Source organism: Athene noctua, chromosome 16 (assembly GCF_965140245.1).
Source record: "Athene noctua chromosome 16, bAthNoc1.hap1.1, whole genome shotgun sequence".
NCBI classification, from domain to species: domain Eukaryota; kingdom Metazoa; phylum Chordata; class Aves; order Strigiformes; family Strigidae; genus Athene; species Athene noctua.
In genome coordinates, this window is record NC_134052.1 from 15,591,382 (window position 1) to 15,616,880 (window position 25,499).

General features: G+C 60.2%; 1 protein-coding gene across 4 annotated transcripts; it reads left to right on the forward strand.

The window, feature by feature from the left end:
- The first annotated feature begins 9,762 nt into the window (after positions 1 to 9,762).
- Positions 9,763 to 22,338, forward strand: SAMD10 (sterile alpha motif domain containing 10). 4 transcript variants are annotated; one of them, XM_074920288.1, is made up of 5 exons: positions 9,763 to 9,832; positions 15,019 to 15,203; positions 18,547 to 18,715; positions 19,851 to 19,991; positions 21,102 to 22,338. In XM_074920288.1, exons 1-5 carry the CDS (start codon positions 9,802 to 9,804, stop codon positions 21,164 to 21,166), a joined length of 591 nt encoding a protein of 196 aa, XP_074776389.1. In that variant the 5' UTR covers positions 9,763 to 9,801; the 3' UTR covers positions 21,167 to 22,338. The 4 variants fall into 4 exon arrangements, with proteins under 4 accessions (XP_074776389.1, XP_074776390.1, XP_074776388.1 ...); XM_074920289.1 differs by lacking the exon at positions 9,763 to 9,832 and adding an exon at positions 12,801 to 12,955 and having other exon boundaries at positions 21,059 to 22,338; XM_074920287.1 differs by lacking the exon at positions 9,763 to 9,832 and adding an exon at positions 12,801 to 12,955.
- Positions 22,339 to 25,499: the final 3,161 nt, after the last annotated feature.

Below are 25,499 nucleotides of genomic sequence, written 5' to 3' on the forward strand. Positions count from 1 at the left end.
AGAGACTGTGAGTGTGTGTCTCTGTGTCTGTGTGCGTGTGTCTGTGTGTGTGCGTGTGTCTGTGTGTGTGTGTGTGAACTGGTCACCCCTGGGCTCGCTCCTTGCACCCTGCCGGAGCCTTTGCACCCACACCCCCCTCCGGCATCCCCGCACACCCCCACCTGCGGCTCTCCCCACACCCCTGCCCATGTGCACACCCACCTGCACACACGTACCTGCGCGTTGCACGCCAGCACACACACACACACATCTCCCTTCACATGTCAAACACCCCCCTGGTCCGTGCCCACCGCTTCCACACACGTGTGCAAGGATCCACCTCCCTTCCCGCACCCCCGTACCCCCACCCGCCCTCCGTTTGCACACCCCTCACCCGTGCACACCCACGCGCGCAACCACACACGCACCGTCACACACGCAGCCGCGACGGCACGGACATGGCCACCTGCACAGGCACCCCCGGACACGCCAGCCCCTGCACCACCCCTTTCCCTCCCGATTTCCCCCCTTTCCCTCCCGATTTCCCCCCTTTCCCTCCTGATTTCCCTTGAGGAACAAGAACACCCAGGCCCAAGGCCCACGCGGGCCTTAAACGACCTTTTTTGCCGCTTAATTACACCCGCGCTCCCTCCCGTCCTGCGCCTGCGATCAGCGGAGCAGATGGTGTGGCCGTAACGCCGGTGGCTCCTCGGCCCGGGGGGGGGCTCTGCCTGCAGCGGGGTCTGAGGGGGATGAGGGGGATGAGGGGGATGCTGAGGCTGTGCTATTTAAAATTTATGGCTGTTATTGTCATTATTAGGAATGAAGCGGGTTGAGGATGGCTCAGAACACCCCCAGGAAGGGAGTCTCTGCGGGGAGTGAAGCTGACGCCCCGTATTTAGCAACCCCCAGCCAGACTGGGGAGAAAAAAGGGGAAAAAAAGGGGCCAGGAATGACCCAGCAGGGTCCAGAGCTGGACGAAGCCGCCAGCACTCGCACGCGTGAGCCTTGCTTTGCCCCCGCTCCCCTCCGCTTCCCGCCCGCTAACGATTTCCAAGCGGAATTATCTCTGCCAGCACCAGCTGCTTTTTGTGCTCGTCCCTTCGTGCGGCGGCAGCAGGGACAGCCATGCCGGGGGGGGGCTGAGGCTCCCCGTGAGGACAGAGTGCAGGGATCCATCCCCGTGGGGTGCGGGGAACCCCTCTGCCTGCCCCATCCATCCTCCCAGGGGACCCCAGCATGTCCCTGGGGGGCTCCTGCCTCAGTTTCCCCAGCTGGCAGCACCGGGCAGGTTTCTCTCGCCCAGTCTCACTGGGGGTGTCAGGATTAATTCGCTGCCGCTCATCAAAGCCGGCTGAGATCCGTGCCCAGCTGGAGAACCAAAGGGGCCTTGTCCCTGGGGGAGGCTCAGGGTCACGGATCACAAGGGCGAAGGGGAGAGAGAGGGGTGTGAAGGTGCCGGGGTCAGTCTGGGGGCTGTCCCCATCCTGCAGCCCCCTCCCAGCCCCCCCCTGCCAGCCCCTGCCAGGTTTCCTCGCTCCAAAACCTTAGAGCAGAAACCAGCTGCGGGGAAGACAAATAGCCCCATTTTGCATGCTAATGGCAACCCAGCCCCCAGCCGCTTCCCATCAATCTATTTTTGGGTTTTGCTGGAGAAAAAAAAAAAAAACTTAAAAAAAAAAAAATCACTTTCGCCAAACAGTTGGGGGGGCAGAGGGGGAAGATCAGCGTCCCAGCTCCCCTGGCCTGGCCGGGCACTCTGGAATGAGGGCAAAGCTCACAGGAGCATCCTCAGCACCAGGGAGGGGTGCGGGGATCCCCCTGACCCCCCTGAACCCCACAGGGGCTGCCCCGGGCGGCTGCTCTGCAAACGCTCCCCACTGCAGGGAACCCCAACATCGCCGGCTCTGCAACCCCCTCCAGGCACCCATGCAGCTGGGCACCGTTTCCCCGCTGGGGCAGGATTTGGCCCCCGAAGAAGGGCCCGTCAGCCCTCACCAGCTCTTGCGGCTTTTATGGTGGGGCTAATAAAAGATCTTGCTGGCCCAGCAAGTCTGGCCTCCTCTACACACCCAGAGCGATTTTATGCTGCATCTGTGCTCCAGCACACGCCGTGTCACTGAGCACCGAGTGAAACCCAGTGGGTTTTCACTGGGAGGGGGGATAAATCCCTGTCCCTGCCATGGGATGGGGGACAAAGGGGGGCCCATCCCACCTGGCAGCAGCCACCAGGAACCTCCCCGACCCGAGGAGAGAAGCTGTGGCAGCGATGGGGAGAGCAGAGAAGCACCCAAACCCCGCTGGGGCTGTGGAAGCCGCAGGAATGTCACTTTTGGGGGTATTTTCTGAAAAACGGAGCTGAGGTGAGGGACGGCGGCAGCGTGACCCCAGCACGGGGCTGGTGTTAGGGCTGTAAAATCTTCTCTCTTTACACAACGCCGGCACAAATCCAGCCTTTCCATATGCAGGAAGGTTTCCCCTCTCCCACTGCTGGCCCGTGTTCGCAGCACACACACGCTCCAACCAAGGAGAAAACTCAGAATAATTTATAGGTTGAGTAAAATCAATCCTAAATGATTTTTAATCATCTCTGTGCACGGACCCGGGGTTTGTTATGTACTAGCGAGTGCTGAGGAGAGCCAGCAGCTGGGCCCCAGCGTGGCCCCAAGCCACGGCGCATCCCACTGACTGGGAGCTCTGGTTTGATCCTCCAGCGGTGCTGGAGCACAGCGAGGATGAGCAGTTCAGGATCCGGCCCTTGAGCATCCTCGCCAGCCTAGCTCTTGCTCGTTGGACACCCCCAGGGCTTTCTCCTTGGGTCTCCCTTTGCTCCCCGAGCCCTGGCACCAGGCTACTGCAGGGACGTGGCTGAAAGACCCGTGGGATTATTAATGAGCAGTTACTCTGATTAATGCAGCCGGGGGGTGGTGGGGTGGGAAGCGAGGCGGGGGACAAAGCCCTGAGCTCCTCCTCGGGTCACGGCAAAGTGGCTGCGGGTGTCAAGAAAGAGATTGTCGGTCCCTGCGGTGCTGCGAGGCGAAGGGATGGGGAGTCTGCGGGGTGTGTGGTGCCAGCATCGCTCTGCCCCCCCAAAACACGCTGAAACGGGGCAAGAAGAGAGGAGGAGATGCTTTCTCCCTGGCGCAACAAAATCTGAAGGGGTGAAGAGGTAACGGCACCTGTTAAATGCACAAATATGCTGCACCACCCGCACGGACCGGCTGCCGGGTCTGCGTATCCCCCTCGACAGTGTTTTTGTGGATGGGGAATAAATCCCCGGAGGAACGGAGCCACTCAACGACAGCTGCTGCTGGTCGCTCCGCTCCCCTGGGTGCAGAGAGTCACCTCGCTTCTGGTTTGGGGCTTTCCGAGCTCGGTTTCTGCACACTTTGCTAAGAAAAGCCAAGGTAGGCAGGGGATGCTGGGCACGTCAGCACGGACAAACGAGTAATCACTCACAAGGCTTGAAAGTGAAAAATAATCACTGAGATGGGAGAGTGAGGCCGAGCTCTTCTACTGCTGATCCCGATGGGGACCAGAGAGCTCAGGATCTGGCCCAGAGCTGAGCGAGGAGCTGCCCAGCCCGTGGCTGGGGGTGCTGCGGCGGGGTCGCTGCGGCCCCTTCGTTCACACAAAGCCACCTCTGTGTCCCCAGCAAGAGCGGAGGCGGCGGCAGCTTCTCCCGGGACAACGGGAAAAAAAACCCCAGGGCTCTCCCAAAGCTGGAAATTCATGTTTTTAAATATCACATAGCGCAGCAAGAGTGCATCCGCGGGGCAGGATTGATGGCGGAGCCCATTCCCAAGCAGCATTTCCCGGTGCCTGCCTGCAAAACTCCTGCCTGCAAGCCCAGAGCAGAAACCCAGCCCCACGCCAGCATCACCTGCCCTTGTGCCAGTGCCATGCACGGGGACAGGCCATCCTGGGGGTACCCGGGGACGCTGGGGGGTACCCAGAGCAGTGCAAGCTCCTCGGCTGAGCCTCAGGAGGTAAAAGACTGAATTTGGCCCCGCAGCCAGCGGCACGTTTGCACCTGCAGCCAGCACGGCGCTTGCTGGGCGGAGGTGCTGCTGCTTTGTGGTCCCAAATGGGATGATTACTTGGATTTCAGACATGGAAGTGTGAGAAAAGAGTAAAACAGGGGCTTGTTTTTAATCCCTGTCGGCTCAGCTACTAAATTAACACTTTTGGAGCCTGTTCTCACTTGATTATCACCCCGTGCAGTGAAATCCTCTGAAGACAGGATGTCCTACTTAGTGAAATCAACTCGGCATTAGGTAAATATACTTCCTGAAATTTTAATTAGTCCCATGCAACGATGTGGAGCGGCCCTGAGGACGCATCTGCAGCATCTGCTCCCCTCTGAGACCCAAGCCGAGCACCAACGCACTGCGGGGAGCTTTGCCGGAGCCGGCAGCGGGCAGGTGCCGAGCTCCCACCACAGCTGGGCGGGAGCAAGGTGCCTTTGAACAGCTCCCCTGAAGCCATTTTAGATCTCTAAGACAATTAGCAGAGGTTGCTGAAGGGTCTTCAACATGGAGCTCTCACCCTTGGTGATGGAGAGAGCAGAGCTGGCATCAGCTGGAGGTGTGCTGGGAATAATCCCCACGTGGGAGAAAGCTCAAGGGCGCGGGTTGCTTGCCAGCAGCATGCTAATGATGCTGCCCAAACAGCACATCTTCAAACCACCTTTTAATCCATGGATGTCTGAAGTCAAGAGCTCTCAGAGATGGGCCAGCGTTTCCCAGAGTGCCCGGTGATTTGGGCAGTTGGATGAGGTGGGTGCGGAGGGTCCCCACGCCAAGGGCAGCGTGCCCAGGGTCCTGCCCACCAGCCTGCTGGTCCATCTCCAGGGGATCAGCCATCAGGGAAGCTGCCTGAGCCCCTCCTGCCTCTGATCTCCACTGCCCCAGAGCAATGGGGGCAGGTTTGGGGGGTTTTTGCTCTTTCCTGCCACCTGAGGCTTTGCAAGCGCTGACCATGGGCAGTGTAAGGAAGGAGGGTGAAGGTGAAGGTGAGGGTGAAGGTGAATTGATGGTTGGACTCAAGGATCCCAAGGATCTTTTCCAATCTGAATGATTCTGATTCTGTGTTTCAGTGAAGATGAGGGCGAAGGTGAGGGCAAAGACCTGCTAAGCATCCCCCAAAACACCAGGTCTCCCAGTATTCCCAGTTCTGGGATTTCCCATCGCTTTTGCTCTGTGCTCCCATCCGCTGCTCCTTCCAAAAAAACAACATCACATTGTGCCCTCCTGTTCCCCGGACCTGGGCTGCTTTGATCAGGGGTCACAACCCTCGAGGAGACACCAGCTAATCCATCCTGCTGCCCTCCCCAGGACCAGCTCTTCCTTCATCCCAGGAGATGAACCGAAGGCGGCAGCAAAACCAGGATGCCCAGGCAGTTTTAAGCCTGGTATTCCCTAATATTTGAATCCTTGATTTTGCAGCCTGACTGCACGTGCAACCAGTTTCCAGATCCACCCCCCCCCCCCGCAGCATGCAGTGGCAATCAGAGCACGGCAAATCAATTCAAGCCCGGCTGTACCCTGCAATGTAAATAATAAATCGGATTCTGTAAGCAACTGAATACAACTAGCGAGCCCTGAAATCGGGCTTGGAGAAAACCAAGAGCTTCAGGCTGCTGAGGTGTAGCGGGGCCGCGGTACAGTCATTAACTGGCTCATGCTGGTTAGCTGCTAGATGCTGGAAAACTTTGCTTACATGATGGGTTTTATTTGTGCCTGTTCTGGGCGCTGAAATCACAACTGGAGCGCTGGGGTGATGGCAGTGCCTGGCCTGGGGGGTTATCACTGGTGAGGACGGCAGGATCCGACCTGCTCGGGCTTCAGTTACCTAATGGGGAGCAGATGGGGTTGGATGAAATTATTTTGGTCCCCCAAAATTACGACACGTAAAAAAAAAAACAAAAAACAAAAAACAACAACAAAAGCTAATGGGAATTTCATCAAGTTTCAGTTGGGTGAGAAAAAGCTTGAAAACAGCATCTGACCGCCCTCCTCGGCCACGGCCACGGGTTTGCCGGGAGGTTCGGCCGTGCCAGGACGGTGCCTGAGCTGCCCTGAGCCCGGCTGCGTGACCCTCAGCATCTGCAGGGGTGGGCTGAGATACAGCAGGACCTCCCCAGCTCAGAAAATATCCACGAGCGCAGAGCAACTTCTTAAAACATTTATTTGTGGTTTTTTTTTTTTTTTCTTTTTACTGGGAAGAATTAAAACATCGCATTTTCTTTTTTATTCTTGCTGTGAATTGATGACGAAGCTGGGAAACGTGAATCAGGCTGCCTCGCTGTGCCCTTGCAGATGATGGCATCGCGTGTGTCCTCTCATTGGATTACGCTGCAAATTCACAATTTCATTTCGGGAAACAATATTAAAAAACCCTCTGTGCTGAGAGAAAGGAGGCGATCTGAGCTACACTCTCAAATAATTACAGGCTGCCTTGAAAATAACCGTGACGTGCCAGAATCCAATTAGAAATATATCTATATAAACCTCCAAATGAAAGAGCTTCCACAGTCTGAAGCCCCCCTCCGTGTCCCAGGGAACAGAAAACAGGGAGCGATGCCTCCAACGTCCTCTGCCAGTAAATCATCACCCTCGGGAAGGTGCAGACCTCACACATGGGTGTCCTGCATGGCCGGGGACGAACAGAGACCACGGGCACCCCCTTGGCTTTGCGAGCCGGAGCTCCAGTGCCACCTGAAGCAACCCACAACAATGAGGTTTGGTGCTTTCTTATCAGCGCAAAAATAAATTCTTTTCAGGGAGAGATTTTCATAACACTAAATATTTCCATGCCCAGTCGAGCTAAGCACCATCCATCACCCCTTGCCAGGCAGGAGGCTTCAGGCATGAAGCTGTTTTCTATTCTGTCTCCCTGGAAGTGCCGTAACAAACTCGTTTTAAACTCTTTGCACAAAAATTCAGGGCAGGGGGGGAATTGGGAAAACCCTTCTGTGGCGTTTGGCTTGCAAGCACTGGTCCCCAGCCCATGGGGCTGCGGTGAGGGGGGGCTCCCCGACACCCAGCTGCACCCACAGCCCCAAACTCTGAGTCTGGATGCCATGGGGGGCTTTGGGAATGTGACACCCCAACAGGGATGGGATGTCCCAAGGCCACCGACAGCCAGTTGCCCGGCCACCGATGGCTGGTGCGGTTCCTCCCCCCTCGCTGGGTGCTCCCTTTTCCTGCTGATGAGAGGTTTTCATTAACGAGCAGACAAGCAAAGCAACAGAGAAATTAGCCACTTTTCTCCTTAGACAAATAACTTCCGTCTGAAGGCTTTTTATCTTCTCCCTCTCATCCACGCAGGGCTGCGGCGGGAGGAAAGCTGATGTTTAATTACTTCCTTTATTCTCTGAAAAACGAACGCGCTGAATCATCCCATCCTTGCACCCTCGCCGGAGGCTGGAAGAAGGGAGGGACGGGGCTCACGGTGATGTTGGTGCTCTCCCTACGCAAATCCATGCACACACGGAGGGGAAACCTGCAGGTCTGGGGCTCGCTGGAGCTGGTGTCCCCAGCTTGTCCCCGTCCCACCCCCCAGTGTGTGGGGAAAGGGGGCCCTGACCGGTGCTTTGAGCCTCCTGCGCTATATTCTGGGTTTAAGTTCAATGCACAGGCTTTTCCCTCCTGTTATTTTACATCAGAAAACCCTCAATCAGACCTAAAAAAACCCAAAGGCAGACCAAAACCCAAGACAGGGTCACTGGGGCTGGTGAAGCGATGCTCCAGCTTGGGAGGGTTTGAGTTTGACACCCCAAGAATGATGCTGGATGCTGTAAGAGCCAAGGATGGCTGGAGCGTGGAGCAGGCATGGGGATGCGTGGGGACACGGCGTGGTGGACCTGGGCAGCCCTGAGTCACAGGGTTTTCCTGAAAATCTTTTGGAATTACAGTCGGGTGAGTGTTCTGGGCGTCCCGACACACCCAGACCCCATTGCAGCGTCATCGGGCATCGTCAGGAAGCGAGGTTGGCACTGAACCTGTTTGCAAATGATGATGAAGGAGCAAATTCCTTCCCCTGGACACATGAAACCTTTCCTGGAGAAGTGCAATTACTACCAGAAAAATCAAGGAAAGCAAAGGCTGGAAACAGTGCAGCACTTATTTTTAATAACAGCTTGGCGTAATCTGCACACATTTTTCAAGCGCCGTTAGCCTTTTCCTGCCAAGGCCCGTCTTTAACCATATTTCTCTTGGAAGATTTCTGCCACGGCTTGAAAGCTCCGTGTGTAGACAGACTGAGGGAGAACTGGGAATTTCAGAGTAATGGGAAATAGGTTCTTTCTTTATTTGATGGAGTCGGATGCCTGCAACGAGCAGCAGTGCTCTGAGCGCTCTCTTGCAGCAGTAAGAGGAGGAGGAGGATCGCTGGCATCAGGGCTGGGGGTATTTTAGCAGTAGAACCTTTGAGGGACACACACAGGTCGTGGCCCGATGGACCCACACGCCAGCACCAGCTGGCTCAGGGTGCAGAGCTGAGCCTGGTCAGGGGCTTGAGCCCCGCCTGAAGCAGCTCCTGAGCGAGCATCCGAAATCGTGGAAAGCTCGTATTGATTTGGGGAGCTGAATTTAATTTTTGCAAGGGCTGCACACACACACACAGCTGCGTAGCCCGGGTCTGGGTGGGTTTTACATCGTCGCTATACAAGTGTCGTGAACAGCCACACAATCCCCTGCACAAGGGCACATGCAAGGTCACTACTACCCACTAACTGGGATCCCAGCTTAACCCTGCCGGAGCTGTCCGCTGGGAAGGGAGCGTGGGTTTGGAAGCAGCATCCCGCAAGCTTGAGTTTTTCTCACCTTAAATCAAGGGTGAGGCTGCTGCCCGGTGCTGCGGCGGGTTTGTGACAGGGAACACCCTGCAAAGGTGAAGCATCACGGCACAGGCACCCGCTTGTCCTCACCCTGGGCACCCAGCGATGTCCCTGTCCCGGGGGCTGGCAGTGACGGTCCCTGGCTGGCACTCAGGTGCCGTAGCCAAAAATACTGTTGGGGTTGCCACCCCGGGGAGTGACGGGTGCTGGCAACGCCGTGCCGCTCCGTGCTGGCACACCGTGCTCCAGTGAGGTTTGGTGGGTGCCCAGTCCTGCTGAGGCCGCCCACCAGCACCCATGTTACACACTGGGGGATGAGCACCCAGCCCGTGGCACCCATCCGGGGCGCTGCAGGTCAGGGGGAGAAGGGAAATTTGGGGAGGAGGGAACAACCAGGTGTTGTTTTCTGCCCTGTGCCCAGAGCAAACATGACCAAAACCTGTGCACGGTGCCCGCTGCACCCTGGTGTCCCCGGGACCTGCCCCCCCGGCTGGGGAAGGATCGGGGGGGGGTTGATGTCCAGTGGTCTCCAGGCAGGGATCCAGGGCGGGGGGTGATGCCTGGTGGTCTCCAGGAGGGAATCCAGGGAGAGGGGGTAGAGCCCAGTGGTCTCTGGGCAAGGATCCAGGAGGGGATGATGCCCGGTGGTCCCCGGGCAGGGATCGGGGGGGGATGATGCCCGGTGGTCCCCGGGCAGGGACCGGGGGGGGATGATGCCCGGTGGTCCCCGGGCAGGGATCGGGGGGGGATGATGCCCGGTGGTCCCCGGGCAGGGATCGGGGGGATGCTGGGGCACCCTGGGGAAGGGAGAGGGCGGCAGCACGGGGCGGAGCGCCCGGGGGTAGCGGAGCGCGGCGCCGCCCCCGGCGCGGACACCGGGGCGGGGCGGGGCGGGCCGGGAGCGCCCGGTGCCGGCGGCGGCGCTGGGGGGGGGTCGCGGGGCTCCGTCCCCGCCTGAGCGCGGCCCCGCTGCGCGGAGGATGAGCTGCGGGCGGCCCAAGGACATGGAAGGTACCGGGCACGGGTGGGGGTGGGCTCAGGTGCACGGCGGGACGCGCCTCCCCCAGCCCCGAACGCGGCCGGCACGTCCCTGGGGGGCTGCCCCCTCCATCCCGGGGCTCTCCCCCTCCTTACATCCCCCCCCGGTGCTGCCCCTTCCATCCCGGGGATCTGCCCGCCCTCCATCCCTCCCCGGTGCTGCCCCCTCCAGCGCGGGGGTCTCCCCCTCCTTACATACCCCCCTCTCCCCCGGTGTTGCCCCTCCATCCCGGGGTCTCCCCTTTCTTACATCACACCCCCCCCCATCGTGCTGCCCCCTCCATCCCGGGGGTCTCCCCCTCCTCACATCCCCCCTTTGCTGCCCTCAGCATCCCGGGGATGGTCTGTCTCCATCCCCTACCCCCCCAAAATTATGGGGTGTCAGTGAAAAGGGCTGCGAAATTTGGCTGGAGCGAGGGAGGGGTGTGCAAATGTGAGGGCAGGGCAGGCCTGGGGGTGCTGGAGCCGGGCAGGACCCCCGGGAAGAGCCTGTCAAGGTGGGAGGGGGCTCGCTGCAGGCAGGACTGTCCCTGCCTCCTGCCAGGAGACGCTGCCCAGAGCCCCCCCGAGGTCCTGCCTGCTTCCCTCACCCCACACGCTTTTGGGTGCCCAACCCGACAGAGATTCCCCTGTCCTGGGATGCGCGGGGACCTCCTGGCAGCACCCACGGAGGGCTCAGGAGCACAGACACCCCAAAAACCCACGCACAGTCCCCCCAAAGGCTGCACCGCAGGGTCCCCTGGCTCAGGGCTGCCTGTCCCTCCGTGCAGGCAGGCAGGCAGCACCCATGCACGCCCCCCGATGTGCACCCAGGGCACGGGGAGGATGGAAAGGGCATCTGCCTTTTGTTCCCTTCCTCCTCCTTCCTCGGGAGGCACCAGCGGTGAGCAGCCGCCGGCCTGAGCTCCGTCCCTGCGCAGGGCTCCCAGCTCCCCTCCGCGAGCGGAGAATTCGGAGGGGAGCGCTGGGGTGATGCTCCCGGAACCCCGGGCCTGGCCCAGGTACGACTCTGGGGGGATCTGGAGAGGCTTGAGGGGGTGTCAGTCCTCTCTGAATGGGGTCTCGTCCTCCTCGGGGCCAGCAGGTCTTAGGGAATGGCTCGGGGTAGTATCTGGTCCGTAAGGACGTCGTAGGGGTACGGCTTCAAAGTGCCTTGGGGGTCCCAGCGAGCATCGCCACCCCCCTGGGGGCTCCGCCAGCGCAAGCAGCAGCTCTGCCCTGCACCGGGGTGAAGCCACGTGGAAGAGGCGGAGGGGACCAGGGCAACGGCGATGCCAGGCGGGCTCGGGGCTGGCGCAGCCGCCGCTGAAAGCGAGATGAGTCCCTCGCAAAGCAGCGTGGATTCCCCGTCCTAGGAGAGCTCTGGTCTCATCCACCCTTCACCTGCCTGGAGGAAGACGAGAGGGACAACCAGCCCCCCCGCGAATCCTTCTCCAACTGCAGGCAAATCTCTCGCCCCATTTGGTGCCGGGCAAACCGACAAAGGGATTTTATTCCTTGCAAATCTTGTTCCAAGCTTCTCCCAGGGCCCGTCGTTAATCCCAGGAAGCCTGACTGACCCCGGGAAGCCTGGCTGTCCCCCGCAGCAGCTGCCCGCAGACACGTCCCCAGCGGGAGGGCAGGTCTCTGGAACACCCGCATGTGTGGAAAGATGCAGGGACGTCCCCGAGGCCACGCGGGGCAGCGGTGGCAGAGGAGGGAGCTGGATGCAGGCAGCGTGTTGCCTGTCCAGGGACTGGGCTCCCCTCCCTGCACCCCTGCCTGCTCCTCCTGCTCCTTGGCTGCCTGCTGCTGCCCCCGGGGCAGGTGCTGGACCCTCACGAGCAGGAAACTCAGCTCGAAGGGGGTTTGCTGGTCACAGTCCCCCCATGCCCAACCTTGGCACTGACCCTGGGATGTTTTTGCCGGCGTGTTCTGCCACGTCCTGCCCTGAGGCCTCCATCCCCGGGAGGTTTCCCTGTCCCTCTCCTCGGCAGTGACTGCTGCTGCTCTGAGCCTCTCCAACGCTCACGTTTCACCAGCTATAAAAGTGTCTGGAGAAGGAAAAGGAGTGGCGGCGTGCCGGGCGAGCGGAGGGAGCCGTGTCTGGCCCTGCTGCTGCCGCAGACCCCATCCCAGCACCCGGGACAGGCAGCTGCTGGTCTCCCTGCGGTGACCTGGCCACTGGCCTCCCCCCACCACTTGCCCTGTGGCTGGAGAGGTGCCCAAAACGCACCAAAGAGCCACCAAGAGAAAACAAGCCGGCAGCGACTCCCCAGCCCGCGAGCAGGCGGTGGGGTGTCCATCGCACGGGGCTGCCAGGCCATGGGCTGGCTTGTGGGGACCCAGTAAGATGGGGGCACGGTGGCTGTTGGGGGACCAGAGCCAAGCTCTCGTCTCTCTGCTCCAGCTGGGGCTCGGCCGGCCGGGAGGCTCCTGCAGCCCCGTTTCAAGGTTCAGCATGGACACCCCAACTCTGCCCAGACCCCAGACACGGCCGTGACCACGCTGGCTTGGCCCGGGTGTGGGCACAGGCCATGCCGAGCCCCGCAGCCCCTGCCCGGGAAGGATGCTCAGCACCACGCTCCCTCTTATCTTTTCCTCCTGCACCCCAAATGCCCCAAACCACCCGTGACCCCGGTGCTGCCACGGCTCCGCTCAGCCCCAGGGTGGTGTGTCCATCGCAGGGTGATGTGTCCCCCCCACAGCAGCCCCCCGGGCTTTGTGTCCATCCTGGTGCCAGCTGGCCCTGCCGCGGGATTAGGCGGGAGCACGCGAGGAAAACGCTGAGCATCTTTCCGGATCAAACACCCCCAGGGCAGCAGGGAGGGGGTGTAATTCACCCCCTCCTCCCGAGTGAGGCCGGCTGGGGGCTGCCCAGCGCCGGAGCCAGGGTGAGCGTGCGGCCACCATTTATTAGCAGCAGGAGGGAGGCGATCGGGGGAGTCAGTCAGGTGTGGACGAGGTATGAGAGGAGGCAGGGATGGAGCCGCGCTGGTGACAGCCGGTGCTGCCGAGCGCTCGCACGCATCCCTCCTCCCGCCGAGATGCAGCAGGGCCGGCCATCCCTCTGCTGCATCTCCACCATCCGCAGCTCGCAGGGACCACCCGAGCCAGGTGAGGGGGGGCTGCAGGGCACGGCCGGGGGGCTGTGGGGCCAGCAGCGTTGGGGTGAAGCTGGGGGGCTGGCAGGCACAGCCTCTGGCTCGGCAGAAAGAGGAGCGGAGGGGATGGAGGGCAGCCGGGTGCTCGTGGCGATGCTGTGGTTGTTCCTGAGCAGGGCACGGGAAGGAGAGGAGAGCCCGTGTCCGAGGCCACCCCCGTGTCCGGAACGCTCCCGCGTGCCCTCGCTCGCCCTCACCCGTGTCGAGTGCTGCCGGGCGATGGGAAAGTTGGGACCCAAGGGCCGGACTGGGGGAGCGGGAGGCTGCAGGGGAGCTGCCGGGGGGGCTCTGGGGTCCAGGGCAGCAGCTGCCTGCTCCTGACTGGAGTGGTGCTGCCAGCATTCTCAGCCCTGCCTTTCTTCTTGGCTTGTTTTTCCCTTCCTCTTTCCCCCCTCTCCCATCTGCTCTCACTCGGGCTCACTTGCCTCCGGCCGCGTTTGCTGGGGGCACGTAGATGCCCCCATCCTGCTGCTGCTGGCAGATGCTCTGTAGCCCCCATGGATACAGGTCCTGATGATGGCCAGAGCCCCCTTCCCCGCCGCGAGCCCTGGGGAAGCCCCGGCCCAGCCGTAGGACACAGCTCTGCACAGCCCCTCCACACCGGCCGGGTCCGTATCTGCCCCCCGCGCCCGGCGGGACGGACCGTTTTCAGCTCGGGGTAGCCCAGCACGGCTGTGGCAGGGCTGGGCTCTCGGGGTGCCAGGGGTACCCCAGGCATCCTCGGCTGGAGGAAGCACACCCCTCGCCCACTGGGTGTCTGAGACTGTCGGAAGCCATCGGAGACGTCCCCATCACCCGAGACGGGCACAGAGACACCCACCGCCAGCCCTGCCCCTGCTCGACACTGAGCCCCTCCATGGATCAGCGTGTTTTCCATAAACCCCCTCGCTTTCCCAGCCGTGGGGCAGGTCCCCTGCCTCAGTTTCCCCATGGCAGCGCTTGTCGCTGGGTGTGTTTAAGGTGGTGTGATGTGGTCTGGATAACCTGGGACACACAGACACATTGACAACCATTTCCTGCTCCATTTTGACTCCTTTTGGCCAGTCGCTCTCCTCTTACATGAAGGCATCCTCGAGAGACCTCGTCACAACCTCTTCCCTCTTCAAACCCACTAACGATGACAATGAGCTGCAGCAGGTTTTCTCCAGCTCCCGCGGGGTGGGGTGTCCCCAGAGGCGGATTTCCTTCGGGCGCTGCTCTCCTTTCGGGGGTTTCACAACTTGCCCATTTGCTGTGGTGGGAGCGGGTGAGCTGGGGGATGCTCTGGTCTTTGCTCCTATGGATCAGCGCTGCTTATATCGAGCCGTCTGGCTTTTATCCCGCATAGATGAGCACATGAGCCCCTAATAATACCCACGTGTCCCCCTCCCACAGCAGCCGTGTCCCTTCAGCCCCCCTAAAAACAAGCTTTGCATCCTCATTGCAACCCCAGGACCCTCAGCTTATTAAAACACAAAGGGTGGGGGACAAAAACTACTCCTTGTGGGTAAATGGCTCTTTGGGGGTTGACAGGGATGGGATGGTGTGTGTTTGACAGCAGCTGTGGTCTGTGCTGGGGAGGGGACACCAACCTGCATCCCCTTTTCCATCCGGCTGCCCAGGGTGGGGTTTACCTGCTGCCCACCCCTCGGTTGGTGGCAGTTTAATGTCAGCCTGGCCCATGGAAAGTGGCTCTTCCCCTTTGCCCCCTCCCGGCGGGAGGTTATAACCCCGCCGGGAAGATCAGTTGCGGGGTCCCCACGTCTGCTCGGCAGGCGGGTGTCAAAACAAGCGTCGCTCGCCAGGGCTTTGTGTAGGCAAACATCTCGTTGGCGCCTGCCGGCTCCGGCGGGTTCGTGGGCTGACAGGTTTTCTCCCTGGCATTGGGAAGAGAAGGAGGGAGGAGCAGGCAGATTTTGGCGGTGGGGGGTACAGCTGAGCTCGGCAGGTCCCGTGGGGTAGAAGAGGCGTTTGTGGGTGCCCAGGCGCATGGTGGAGGGGCACGGTGGCCATCTCTCACCCTCCTTCCCTCCGCAGCCACCGCCGCTCACTTCAGCTTCTGCCGCAGCCTCCTGGAGCACACGGTCTCGGCCGAAAACCTCAGCTACCGCCTGCAGAGGAACCCGGGCAGCAGCCTCACCTGGCACGACGGCCGGAGCCAGCGGCCCGACGGCGGCCGCACCGTCAAGCTCCTGCGGCAACCGGGCACCGAGGGCTCACAGGTACCCGCCGGGCCCCTCCACACCCCCCGGCCCGCACCCTGGGGCTGCCCAGGACAACGTGGCTCCTCGTGTCCCCCATCCCATCAATTGCCTGCTGGAGCATTTCTCTTTTTTCTGCAGGATCAGGCCTTCAGATCCCGTTTTACTGAAAGTCCTTGTGATTATTTGGCATTTAATTATAGTAATATATATAAATATAATAATTTAAGCATTATCATCAGGCTGGGGGCTGTGCTGGGGTGAGCTCTGTACACCACCTCCACTCCTCACCTGGAGCTGGGACTTAATATAAATGTGCCAGAACCAAATTCCTTATTATTAACACCTTAAAATCCCTGAGCGCTTGGGTATGTCTCTTAGCCAGGTTTGGGTCATTCTCCTTCTAAAATTCTGAACTTTCTTGCACTGAGGAGGGTGTGAGCCAAAGGTTTCCAGCCGTTGGCCTGCTGCCCTCCCTCTGCACAGCCGTGGGAAGGAGCATCTCCCCAGTGAGCAGCTCCTGGTGCTTCCCAGCCCCTTCGTAACGCCCCGGGAGTGGCATTCAGAGGCAGCACATCCAGCCGGTGACCGCTGGAAAGAAAATGGGGGAAATTAAAACTGCCCAGCTTCCAGCCTCCAACATGGAGATGCTTTTGCATCTTAAGGGCCTGGCTGGTTCAGCATCAGAGGGGAGGAGGGTCCAGTCCCACCGTCCCCCTGTGCTGCTCCCAGCAGTGTCCTGGTGGCACCGTCCCCGTCACCCCTCCAGGCATCAGGGTGGCTCCTTTCCTCTTACACCTCTGCAAAAAGCATGGGGAGAGCGCTGCCTGCACAACGCTGCCTGCACAACGCTGCCTGCACAGGGACACGCCAGCCGCTCTCTGGGTGCCAGCTGCCTTCAGCATGGCTCTCCCCCGTCTGCCTCTATGTGCCTTGCAGAGGGATTTGGCCGGGAGAAAGGCTTTAATTTTGCCATAAGCAAGGAAAAATGCCCAAGAAAAAGGAGGTGAGGCAAGTCTCTACTTGCAGCTCCCAGGGGAGGGCTCCTACCATCCGTCTCCCCCCCCCAGCCACCTCCTGCCTTCCCCCAGGAGCAGCCCCGGAGCCCTCCAGCCCTCTTTCCTCAACACCGGTGCTTGATATTCACGGCTGAGGGTTTATCAGAGAGACAGCGCAGCTCAACCGGCTGGAAAACGAGCCTGTGATTCATTACACCTCCCCTGCCCACCCGGGGACCTGCCAGTGGGGGGGGAGCTCTGCTTGCCACGGTGGGTGATGCACCCCGAGCCAGCGGCGCAGGGTTTAGGGATGCTGAGATGGGTCCCTAGAGCCGGGCTGTGTCTGATGGGGGAAGTGTTTGCAGACACGAGCGTGCCCAGGGAAATTTCAGGTTGTTTGTCACCTCTTCCCCCGTGCCTTGGAGGGTTAGTTGGATAATAGATGCAGGAAGCTCATGGGAAGCTCACGGGAAGCTCACGGGAAGCTCACGGGAAGCTCATGGGAAGCTCGCTGTTATTTCCCCCGGCCCCTCTGCTTCTCATCATCACTCGTTAGTGCATCCAGAATAAATCTCCTCCTCCTCCTCCCCACGCACGCTCTCCAGCACGCTCAGCCGAGTGTGAAGGAGCCAAGCGGCCGGCGCAGGCTGGGGCTGCTCCCGCGGGCAAGCGGCTCCTGGGATTGTGACTGGAGAGGGAGCGGGGGGAAGGCAGCTGCCAGGGGTCCCCCCAAATGTGGAGGTTGGGTTGGCTGGGAAACCAACCTGTGCACATTGCCTATCGCATTTTCCATCTGCTTTGGAGAGGGACTCCTTGGTTATTAACGAACAGCCTCCCAACTTTGCCTTCATCCCTCTTGCTTGAATGTCCCCAGCTGCTGCAGGCAAGCTCTGCTTGAGGAAAAATCCCTTTCCAAGCCCAAATTCTCACCTGGATGCATCAGCAGCCCCTGCCAGGCTGGCTGGGCTCTGAGGGGTGAGCAGAGCCCAGCACAGGGCCAGGGGAGATGTCCCAGACCCCTCTGCCCCCCGCCACCTCCTCTTTGACATCCCTCAGGGACGTGTCATCAGTGTCAGTAACTGTGGCAGGTCTGGAGTCCCCGTTACACCAATTATCTCTGCTCCTCTATCGGGCATGCTTAATTAGTCAATGCTTGTGCGCGAAGGTCGACATTGCCATACCATGGTCCGAGCAATGTTGACCTCTCCCAGGCCAACACCTTCCTGCTGCTGCCTCGGCCTTGCCCTGCCATGTCCTGGCCGTGGGTGAGGGCTGTGCTGGCAGGGTCCCTGGCAATCCAGCCCCCTCCTGCCGTGGGCATCACATCAGGGAACTTTTTTCCATCTCCACCTGCCTGTAGTCCAGCCCAGGACAGTCCCAGCAGCTCAGGCACAGGGACCTAAGCGATGTTTGCTGGTGCTGCTCGTGGCTGAAGAATCAGCATCGCCAGCAGTGGAGAGTTCACCAGTCCCCCCGGGTGCTAAAACCAGAAAAGGTGAATTTCTGCATCCCAGGGCTGTTACACACCAAGGTCTTTGATTTGCTCCGTACTGGGGTAAATGCAGGTGGCAACGCAAGGCTGGAGTCACCGTGATGTGGGAGAGGAAATGGAGATACCGGGCGGCTTGGGGGGAGACCGACCACCGCAGCAGGGAGGGAGGGGAGGGAGGGATGCTGGCAGACAAGCCCCATCTCAGGCGGGACAACACTTCTCCTGGTACCTGCTGTCCCCCCAGGACCTTGCTGGCTCCATCCCCACTGAGCTGCCAGCAAGCACCTTTCTGTGCCTGGTGAGAGGGGGACCCTGGGGACCCCCAGAACCTCCTGAGCTTGTGCGATGCTCTGCTGGGCTGGGAGATGCTAGGGGAGAGGGAGGGGGCTCCTGCCTGCAGGAGGAGGGCTGGGGAGCCCGCCGGTGTGGGGTCTATGTAGGGCAGGACCCTCACCTCTCCTCTCCCCCCACCTCCCTCACCGGTTCTTCTTCTGCTGCTATTTCGGGACGAGCGCAGGGACTCCAGAGGGTACAAAGCCAAAATCTGCTGACACTGCTCAGCACCTCCCCATCCCCGTGGGCTGACAGAGTCACCGAATCATCTGAGTTGGAAAAGCCCTTGAAGCTCCTCCAGCCCAACCATGACCCTCCCCCTGACCCTTCCCAACTCCCCCAGATCCCTCAGCGCTGGCTCAGCCCGACTCTTCAACCCCTCCAGGGATCCCAGGGACTCCCCCCTGCCCTGGGCAGCCCATTCCAACGCCCAACAGCCCCTTCTGCACAGAAATCCTTCCTCAGAGCCAGTCCTGGCCGAGACATTTTCCACTTCGTGGGGCCGAATGTCACTAACCCGGTCTCCTCCTGCTCCCCCCAGGGCCGTGCCTGTGACCACTATGGCATCTACCACACCAGCCCCACGCTGGGCAGCCTGGCTAAGCCGGTGGTGCTCTGGACCCAGCAGGATGTGTGCAAATGGCTGAAGAAACACTGCCCACATAATTATCTCATCTACGTGGAGGCGTTCTCCCACCACGCCATCACAGGTACAGTCAACACCGCCGCTTACTCATCGGTACTAATTGCCATTAGCACGTGCTCCTGAGAAATAGCTGTTTGGAGGTTTGTGGTTTGGAAGACAGATGTACCCCCCATTTCTGCCCCCTCTATCCATGGAGACACAGCCAGGGTGAGAGCTGCCCCACGGCACCCGGCATGGGGACACCCACCAGGCTGGGCAGGAGGAATCCGGCACTGGGGGGAGCTCCGGGACAGGCTGGAGGTAGTTTACAGTGAGCACAGGGGAGATTGTGGTTTATAAAATGGGGATGAGTCTTCTCGCCTAGATTAATCTAATAAGAATATTTTAAATACTGAAATTTTTCCCGAAGGAGGAAAGATCTCTGACCAGCTGGAGTCCAAGTTGGTCTTCTGGTGTTTGTCCAGGTCCGAATCCAACTCTCAGCCAAGTTCTTGGAGGACACTTACCTCTAGGACTTGCTCCCTCCCCTTTGCCCCTCGGGGACAGAGGCTTTGACCTCTACGTATGAGCATCGTCCCGCTCTGACCGTGACGTTTGCGTGGCCAGGGCCAGGAGAAGGGAGCGGGGAAGGGAGCGCTGGACCTGCCCGGGAGGGATGCAAAGCCCTAATGCAAGAGCTCAGCCAGCCCTTGCATGGGAAACAAAGGCAGCATTAGCAAATGTACGCTGGGAAACAAGGACAAAAGCTGGTTGTAAATCCCTCGTCTAATAGCCCCCGGACTGGAGGAGAGTGGCTTGCTGGGGACAGTGGCGGCGACACTAATGTGTTTTGATGGGTACCCCCATTCCTCGGGGATGGGCAGCCTGCGCGGGGACCGTGAGCTCGGAAAAAAATCTCCTGATGCAGGAGGTAGAGTGGAGAAATGGAAAGCTCCTGCCTGCGGGGATGGGTTACGTGATGGCTGGAGCCAGGACCTTCCTGTCCTGAGGCTGGGGACCTCAAGCTGCCACCCGCTGCTCCCCAAAAACGGGGCCACCTCAGAGCCTCCTCCATCCCTGTGGGTCCAGGTGGTGAAAGAGCATTTTAGGATTTCTTCCTTTTCCCCTTCCTTGTCCCCACGTGAAGATGGGCTCCCGTTTGAGTTGCGCTTCCACGGTGTCCCTGCCACGCCGGGCACTGAGCAACGCCGTGTTTGCAGGTCGGGCACTGCTGCGGCTGAACGGGGAGAAGCTGCAGCGCATGGGCATCGCTCCCGAGGCGCAGCGGCAGGAGGTCCTGCAGCAGGTCCTGCAGCTCCAGGTGCGCGAGGAGGTCCGAAACCTGCAGCTTCTCAGCCAAGGTAGGGCCGGCGAGAGGCTGAGCGGGGAGAGAAGCCCCAAAGCCCCAACCCTGGGGGGGTTTTGCCCTTCCTGCAGCCGGCCGGGTGAGCAGAGAGGTGGCTGAGGGGCTGCCAAAGCCAGAGGCACCCCCCTGCACGTCACTGGGGCAAATGTAGCCCCCACCATGGCTGGGGTGGGGTGCAGAGCACGGGTTGGGGTGCACAGGAGGGGATGAGGTGCACAGGTTTTCACAGAATCCCAGAACCATCTGGGTTGGAAAAGCCCCTGAAGCTCCTCCAGCCCAACCATGACCCTCCCCCTGACCCTTCCCAACTCCCCCAGATCCCTCAGCGCTGGCTCAGCCCGACTCTTCAACCCCCCCAGGGATCCCGGGGACTCCCCCCTGCCCTGGGCAGCCCATTCCAACGCCCAACAGCCCCTTCTGCACAGAAATCCTTCCTCAGAGCCAGCCTGACCCTGCCCTGGGCAGCTTGAGGCCATTCCCTCGGGGCCTGGCGCTGGGGCCTTGGCTCCAGAGACTCATCCCCCCTCTCTGCCCCCTCCTGGCAGGGAGTTGCAGAGGGCCAGGAGGTCTCCCCTCAGCCTCCTCTTCTCCAGACTGAACCCCCCCAGTTCCCCCAGCCGCTCCCCAGCAGACCTGTGCTCCAGACCCTGCCCCAGCTCCGTTGCCCTTCTCTGGCCACGCTCGAGTCATTCAATGGCCTTTTTGGGGCGAGGGGCCCAACACTGAACCCAGGAATCGAGGGGCGGCCTCCCCAGTGCCCAGCACAGGGCTCAGATCCCTTCCCTGTCCCTGCTGGCCATGTGCTGGTACTTTCTGGTATTTGTGGTGCACAGGTTGCGGTGCACTTGGACAGGCTGTGGTGCAGAGTTTGTGGGGCACAGGGATGAGTTGTGGTGCACAGAGACAGGCTGTGGGGCACAGGGAGAAGTTGTGGTGCACAGCCCAAAATCCATCAGTGGCATTTTGCGTGGAAAGGGTGAGATTCTCCGTGGCCGGCAGTGGGTGAACTGGAACACACCGCCCTGCAGGCTGTTTATTCCTTCCTCTCCCGCCTTGTTCCAGCTTCTTTTGGCAATGTCTCCTAGCTGATCCGTCTGTTTGGCAGATTGCACCAACACTGTGAACCGAGCACCTCTGGGATGGGCTGTGCTCCGCCGATACGAGACCTGAACCGCACGCTTGGAATACGAAGAGACTGCTTCCCAGCCACTCCGGGGCTTCTCTCCTTCTTCTTCCTTTTTTATGAACACATTTCTGTGCAGAGATGGGAGGTTTCCTCCAGCAAACGTGGCTCTTGGCTGGAAGAAAATTAGCAAAACATCCGCTGGGACAGACAAACTTTTGCCCACCTGAGCCTGAGCGTTCACAGGGAAAGAGATGGCAAAAAGGAGGCGACAGCAGGCAGGGCTCAGCGTTGTGGACAAACCGAGTGTGGTTATTCCCAGGACGGCTCAGAGCCATGCACAGGAAGGTGAAGCCTTATGCACATGGGCGACATCCCAGCACCCAGTGGCTTGTCCACACCTCGGAGCTTATTTAGGGAGCTTTAGTTTTCTCTTCAGACTGGGCTGTCTTCCAGCGTCCTAGGAGGTAACGTTATCAGTAGCAAATAAAACGACCCAACCCGCCAAAAATAATAAAAAAAATTAAAAGCGGGGCCAAGCCACCAGCACTCGGCTCCACTCGGTGAGTTAAAAAGGGAGCTGAGTCATCGGAGCTGGAAAATCCGGGCGCAGAGGCAGGGTGGATGCGCTGGGAGGGTGCTGCGGCCCTGAGGAAGCTCTGCCAGGAGCTCGTCCTTCATCCGTCCTCGTTTGCCGGCAGACGGGGCGGCCGGAGCAGGGGTGGGGGGGAGCAGGCGGGGATGCTGCCGGGCAGTGCTGGGTGCTGCCCCGGGGTGAGGCTGGGGGTTCCTGGGGGTCAGGTGTGTCCTCCCCCCAGCCTCCGTGTCCAGCCGTGCTCCCTCCCGCGCCCTCTGTGCCCCCACCAGCTCTTTGCAGAGCTCTTCTCCTCCAGGTGTTAGAAATGTTGGTCCCAACCTCCTGCCCAGGGGCTGGCGATGGTGCCACCCAGCCCAGGCACCCTCCCGATGACCCAGCTCATCATTAGGGTGAAGCAACATTTACTGTTACACCCCCACACACACCCAACCCCCCCCTGTCCAGAGCCACAGACCACTCATGCGGGCAGGTAAGGAACAATCGAGGATTTAGGGGCAGGGTGGACGCTGTCACCTCTCCACATCCCCCCCTCCCGTGATGAGGGCAGGGCTGTGGGGCCAGGGGGGTCCCAAAACGGCAGCACCCCAAAGCTCCTGGGGCATCGCAGCTGGCAGGGATGTGGAGGCAGGTCGTGGTGGCCCCCCTGGCCGGGCGCCCACCCGCCACCCACCTGCTCCTCTGCTGGTAATAAAATAAGAGACTGTTATTTTAACTCGCTGCTCTTCTGACTCTTCCCACGCCTGGACCTGCGCCGTGGGTTTAGCCCCTCCAGCCCTTCCCGGGGATGCTCAGGAGATATCTGCAGCCCTAAATCTCCCAGGAGAAGCTCCCCCACAGGGGACAGGGGTCCCAACAGATAGGAACAAGCCTCAGCCAGGGGAGTTTGCCGGTATTTAAATCCCCCCTCAGCTCCACAGAGTGAAGAAGCTGCTAATCTTTGCTGGTAGGCAGCTGGACGGGGGGCAGCGGCGGGATTTGTGGTTGTAGTTCCCACTGCGGCACAGGTAAGGGCTGGTGGCCAGGTGAAGGTCTCCAAAGCTCGTCTGTGAGCGGCATGGGGCTGCGGGCAGGGGGGGCAGCCCAGTGTCACCCCTGCCCCATCCCTGTCCCATTGTGGTGACACTGCTCCTCGGTGAAGGAGCCGGGAGATTTCCACGGGGGTGGGATCAAAGAGGATCTGAAAACAAGTTGTTTGCCCACGGCTAGCAAAAATCAGGATTGCACCCACAGGTTTTTTTGTCTCCCCCACGAAATCCCCAAGGAAAGGTGTCCCCAGAGCCCTCCAGGCTGTCTCAAGGTGTAAGGGGGGGGGCAGGAGGAGATGCAAAGCCCCAGGGATTTCCCTCCAGGATTTGGGGGGCAGGAACCCCGCAGAGCTCGGAGCCCTGAGCACTGGCTGAAGCTGGATGGGGGGTTTGCAGCTCACGCCTGGCTCAGGGGAGGAGGTGGCGGGGCCTGGGCAGGGTGTGGGACGCACGGAGCATCCTCAGGCTCTGGCTGCAGTGCCCGTGCTGGGTCCCCAGGGGGGTTGTACAAGGCCCAGGTGATGGAAAGGTCTCAGAAACAAAACTTTATTCCCAAACCATTTTGGATAACGGATTCACCAAATGCTACTTGTATCCAAGCAGGTGAATTCACTCTCCTGCCCCAGGATGATTTCCACGACACTGCTGGAGGAGTTTATAACTCACGTCTGTCACCCTCAGAGGAGGGGTTTGGTGTGGGGCTGAAGGCAAAGACTCCAAATTTCCCAAATCCATATTTAATCCAGATTTTTTTCAACTCAGAGAAAGGCATCACCCGACTGGTGCCTGCAACGGGGTGACCCAGACCACGGCGCCACCCTCTCCTGTCTCTGTGTGTCGGCCGGACCTCAACAGTGGCAGTTCCTGTTTGAGCTTCGCTGTGGTGGGGACAGAGGGGGGGCCGCGACCCCTGAGCTCTGTCTGCAAGGAACCAGCTTTGGGATTTCACTGTGCACAGCCCCCCCCCGAAGACACACAAATCAGAATTTCGTCCGTATTGACCTTTTCAAAAATTCAGTGAAATTGGCTCTTCTCACCTCGCTGGAACTTCACGAGAAGCAAAGGTGGGGGGATTTATTGAATTTTAAGAAAATGAAATAAAACAACCAGGAGAAAAAAAAAATTAAAAAAAAGAAAACCACTTGGCCTCTGCAGCCGCAGCAGTCTGAGCTGTGGGCTCTGTGCCGACGGCCGCGATGGAGCCACGCGCCCGTCCCAGCCGGTGCAGGACCCACATTTCATCCTTGTTACCCCATTACGTGGAGAGCAGAGCCCCGCGCAGGATGCGGCCCCGTCCCCTCCTGACGCAGCCCTATAGGAAACTACGAAACCTTCACGCCGGGATGGATCAGTGCTAATTAAAGCCCAAACAAGACAACCCGTGGCCAAGAGCAGGGTTGATTCCCCCACCATGGGTTGAGTTCCTGCCCCAGCGGTGGGTGCCGGGGGGGGGCAGCAGGAGCAGTGGTGGGGGCAGGTGGGGTTGTGGGGTGGCCGGGGAGCAGGGGAGCATCCCCAGGAGCAGAGGGACGGCTGCTGGGAGTCGGGCTGCGGGTGAGGTGCATCGTTAGAGGGAGATGCTGAGCTTCTCTCCAGAGCTTCGGAGCTGCGCGGGGGAGAAACGGCTCCTCCAGGCTCCAGCTCCGGGCTGTGCTCACGCAGAGTCGGTGGTGGGTTTGTTTGAAATGCAACCGGGGTGCAGGGAGAGGCGCTGGGGCTGTCCCTGACCCCCCCTGCAAAGGCAGCGGTCCCTCAATGTCCTCCCCCGAAGTCCAGCTGCCCCTTGCTGTGCTCCTGAGGGGGTGTGTGGCTGTGGGACCCCCCCCCGTGTGCCATGTCCACCCGTGCTGGGCTGTGCCCCTGCTCCCTCCGGCTCCTCATCCTCACAGGAGGAAGGAGGCACAGAAGAAAGCAGAAACCCCACCAGCCTGCCCGGACGGAGCCCAGAGCGCAGCTCTGTGTCCTCTGAGACCCTCCGAGATCCACCTGAGGTTGCCAAGACCCATCAGGATGGGTGGAACGATGTCCATGGGGCAGGCAGGAGGATGCCATCCTGCCCCCCAGCCCCCTGCCCCACTGGGGTCTGTGCTGGCTGTGCCTTCATCCTGGTGAGGATGGTGATGATGAGAGTGGGGCATCCTTCCAGGCTGGCTCTGGGCCACTGCTCTGGCTCTGGACCAGTGTCCGAGGGGCACACAGGGCCAGGGTGTGCCCAGGGCAGCAGGGACCATCCAGGCCAGCCCTGAGCTCAGCTTTGCCTTCAGTGGCTCTGGGCACGCAGCAAAATCCACCTGCACGGTGGCCCCGAGGAAGCACCGTCCTCCCCATGGGGTCCTGGGCGAGCACCTGGGCTGGCAGGTGCTGCACCAGGACCCTCGGGTGCTGAAGGGAGACGGGTGCTCGGGCTCCTCTCCGGGCCAAGAGACAGCACAGTCACTCCTCAGCTTTTACCGAACAAGAAAAATACCTTATATTTGTGTAGCACTTATCTGCCAGTGTATTCCAGGCAATGCCCCAAAACAAACAGCGCCAGACAATGAAACACAGATGAATCGGGTGCAGATTCATGCAATATTAAAACCAGACAACAATTAAACAGAAGACACCAGCAAGCATAAATCAATCCCATGCAGCAGGCAGGAGGCTACGAGCCACGGCACCGGGGCGAAGGGGCCGGTGGTGGCAGCTATCGGAGAGCGCGCGTCTTTGTTGTCTCTGATTAACTTTTTCTGCTTGTGGTGATTTTTTTTTTTGCTA

What these genes read in the sequence shown, in the direction of transcription:
- SAMD10 (XM_074920287.1), top strand. Translation starts at nt 12,886, where the DNA reads ATGCAGCAGGGCCGGCCATCCCTCTGCTGCATCTCCACCATCCGCAGC. An exon ending in GCAGGGACCACCCGAGCCAG is followed by an intron (nt 12,956 to 15,018) that starts GTGAGGGGGGGC and finishes TTCCCTCCGCAG; the next exon opens with CCACCGCCGCTCACTTCAGC. An exon ending in CCTGCAGCTTCTCAGCCAAG is followed by an intron (nt 19,992 to 21,101) that starts GTAGGGCCGGCG and finishes TCTGTTTGGCAG; the next exon opens with ATTGCACCAACACTGTGAAC.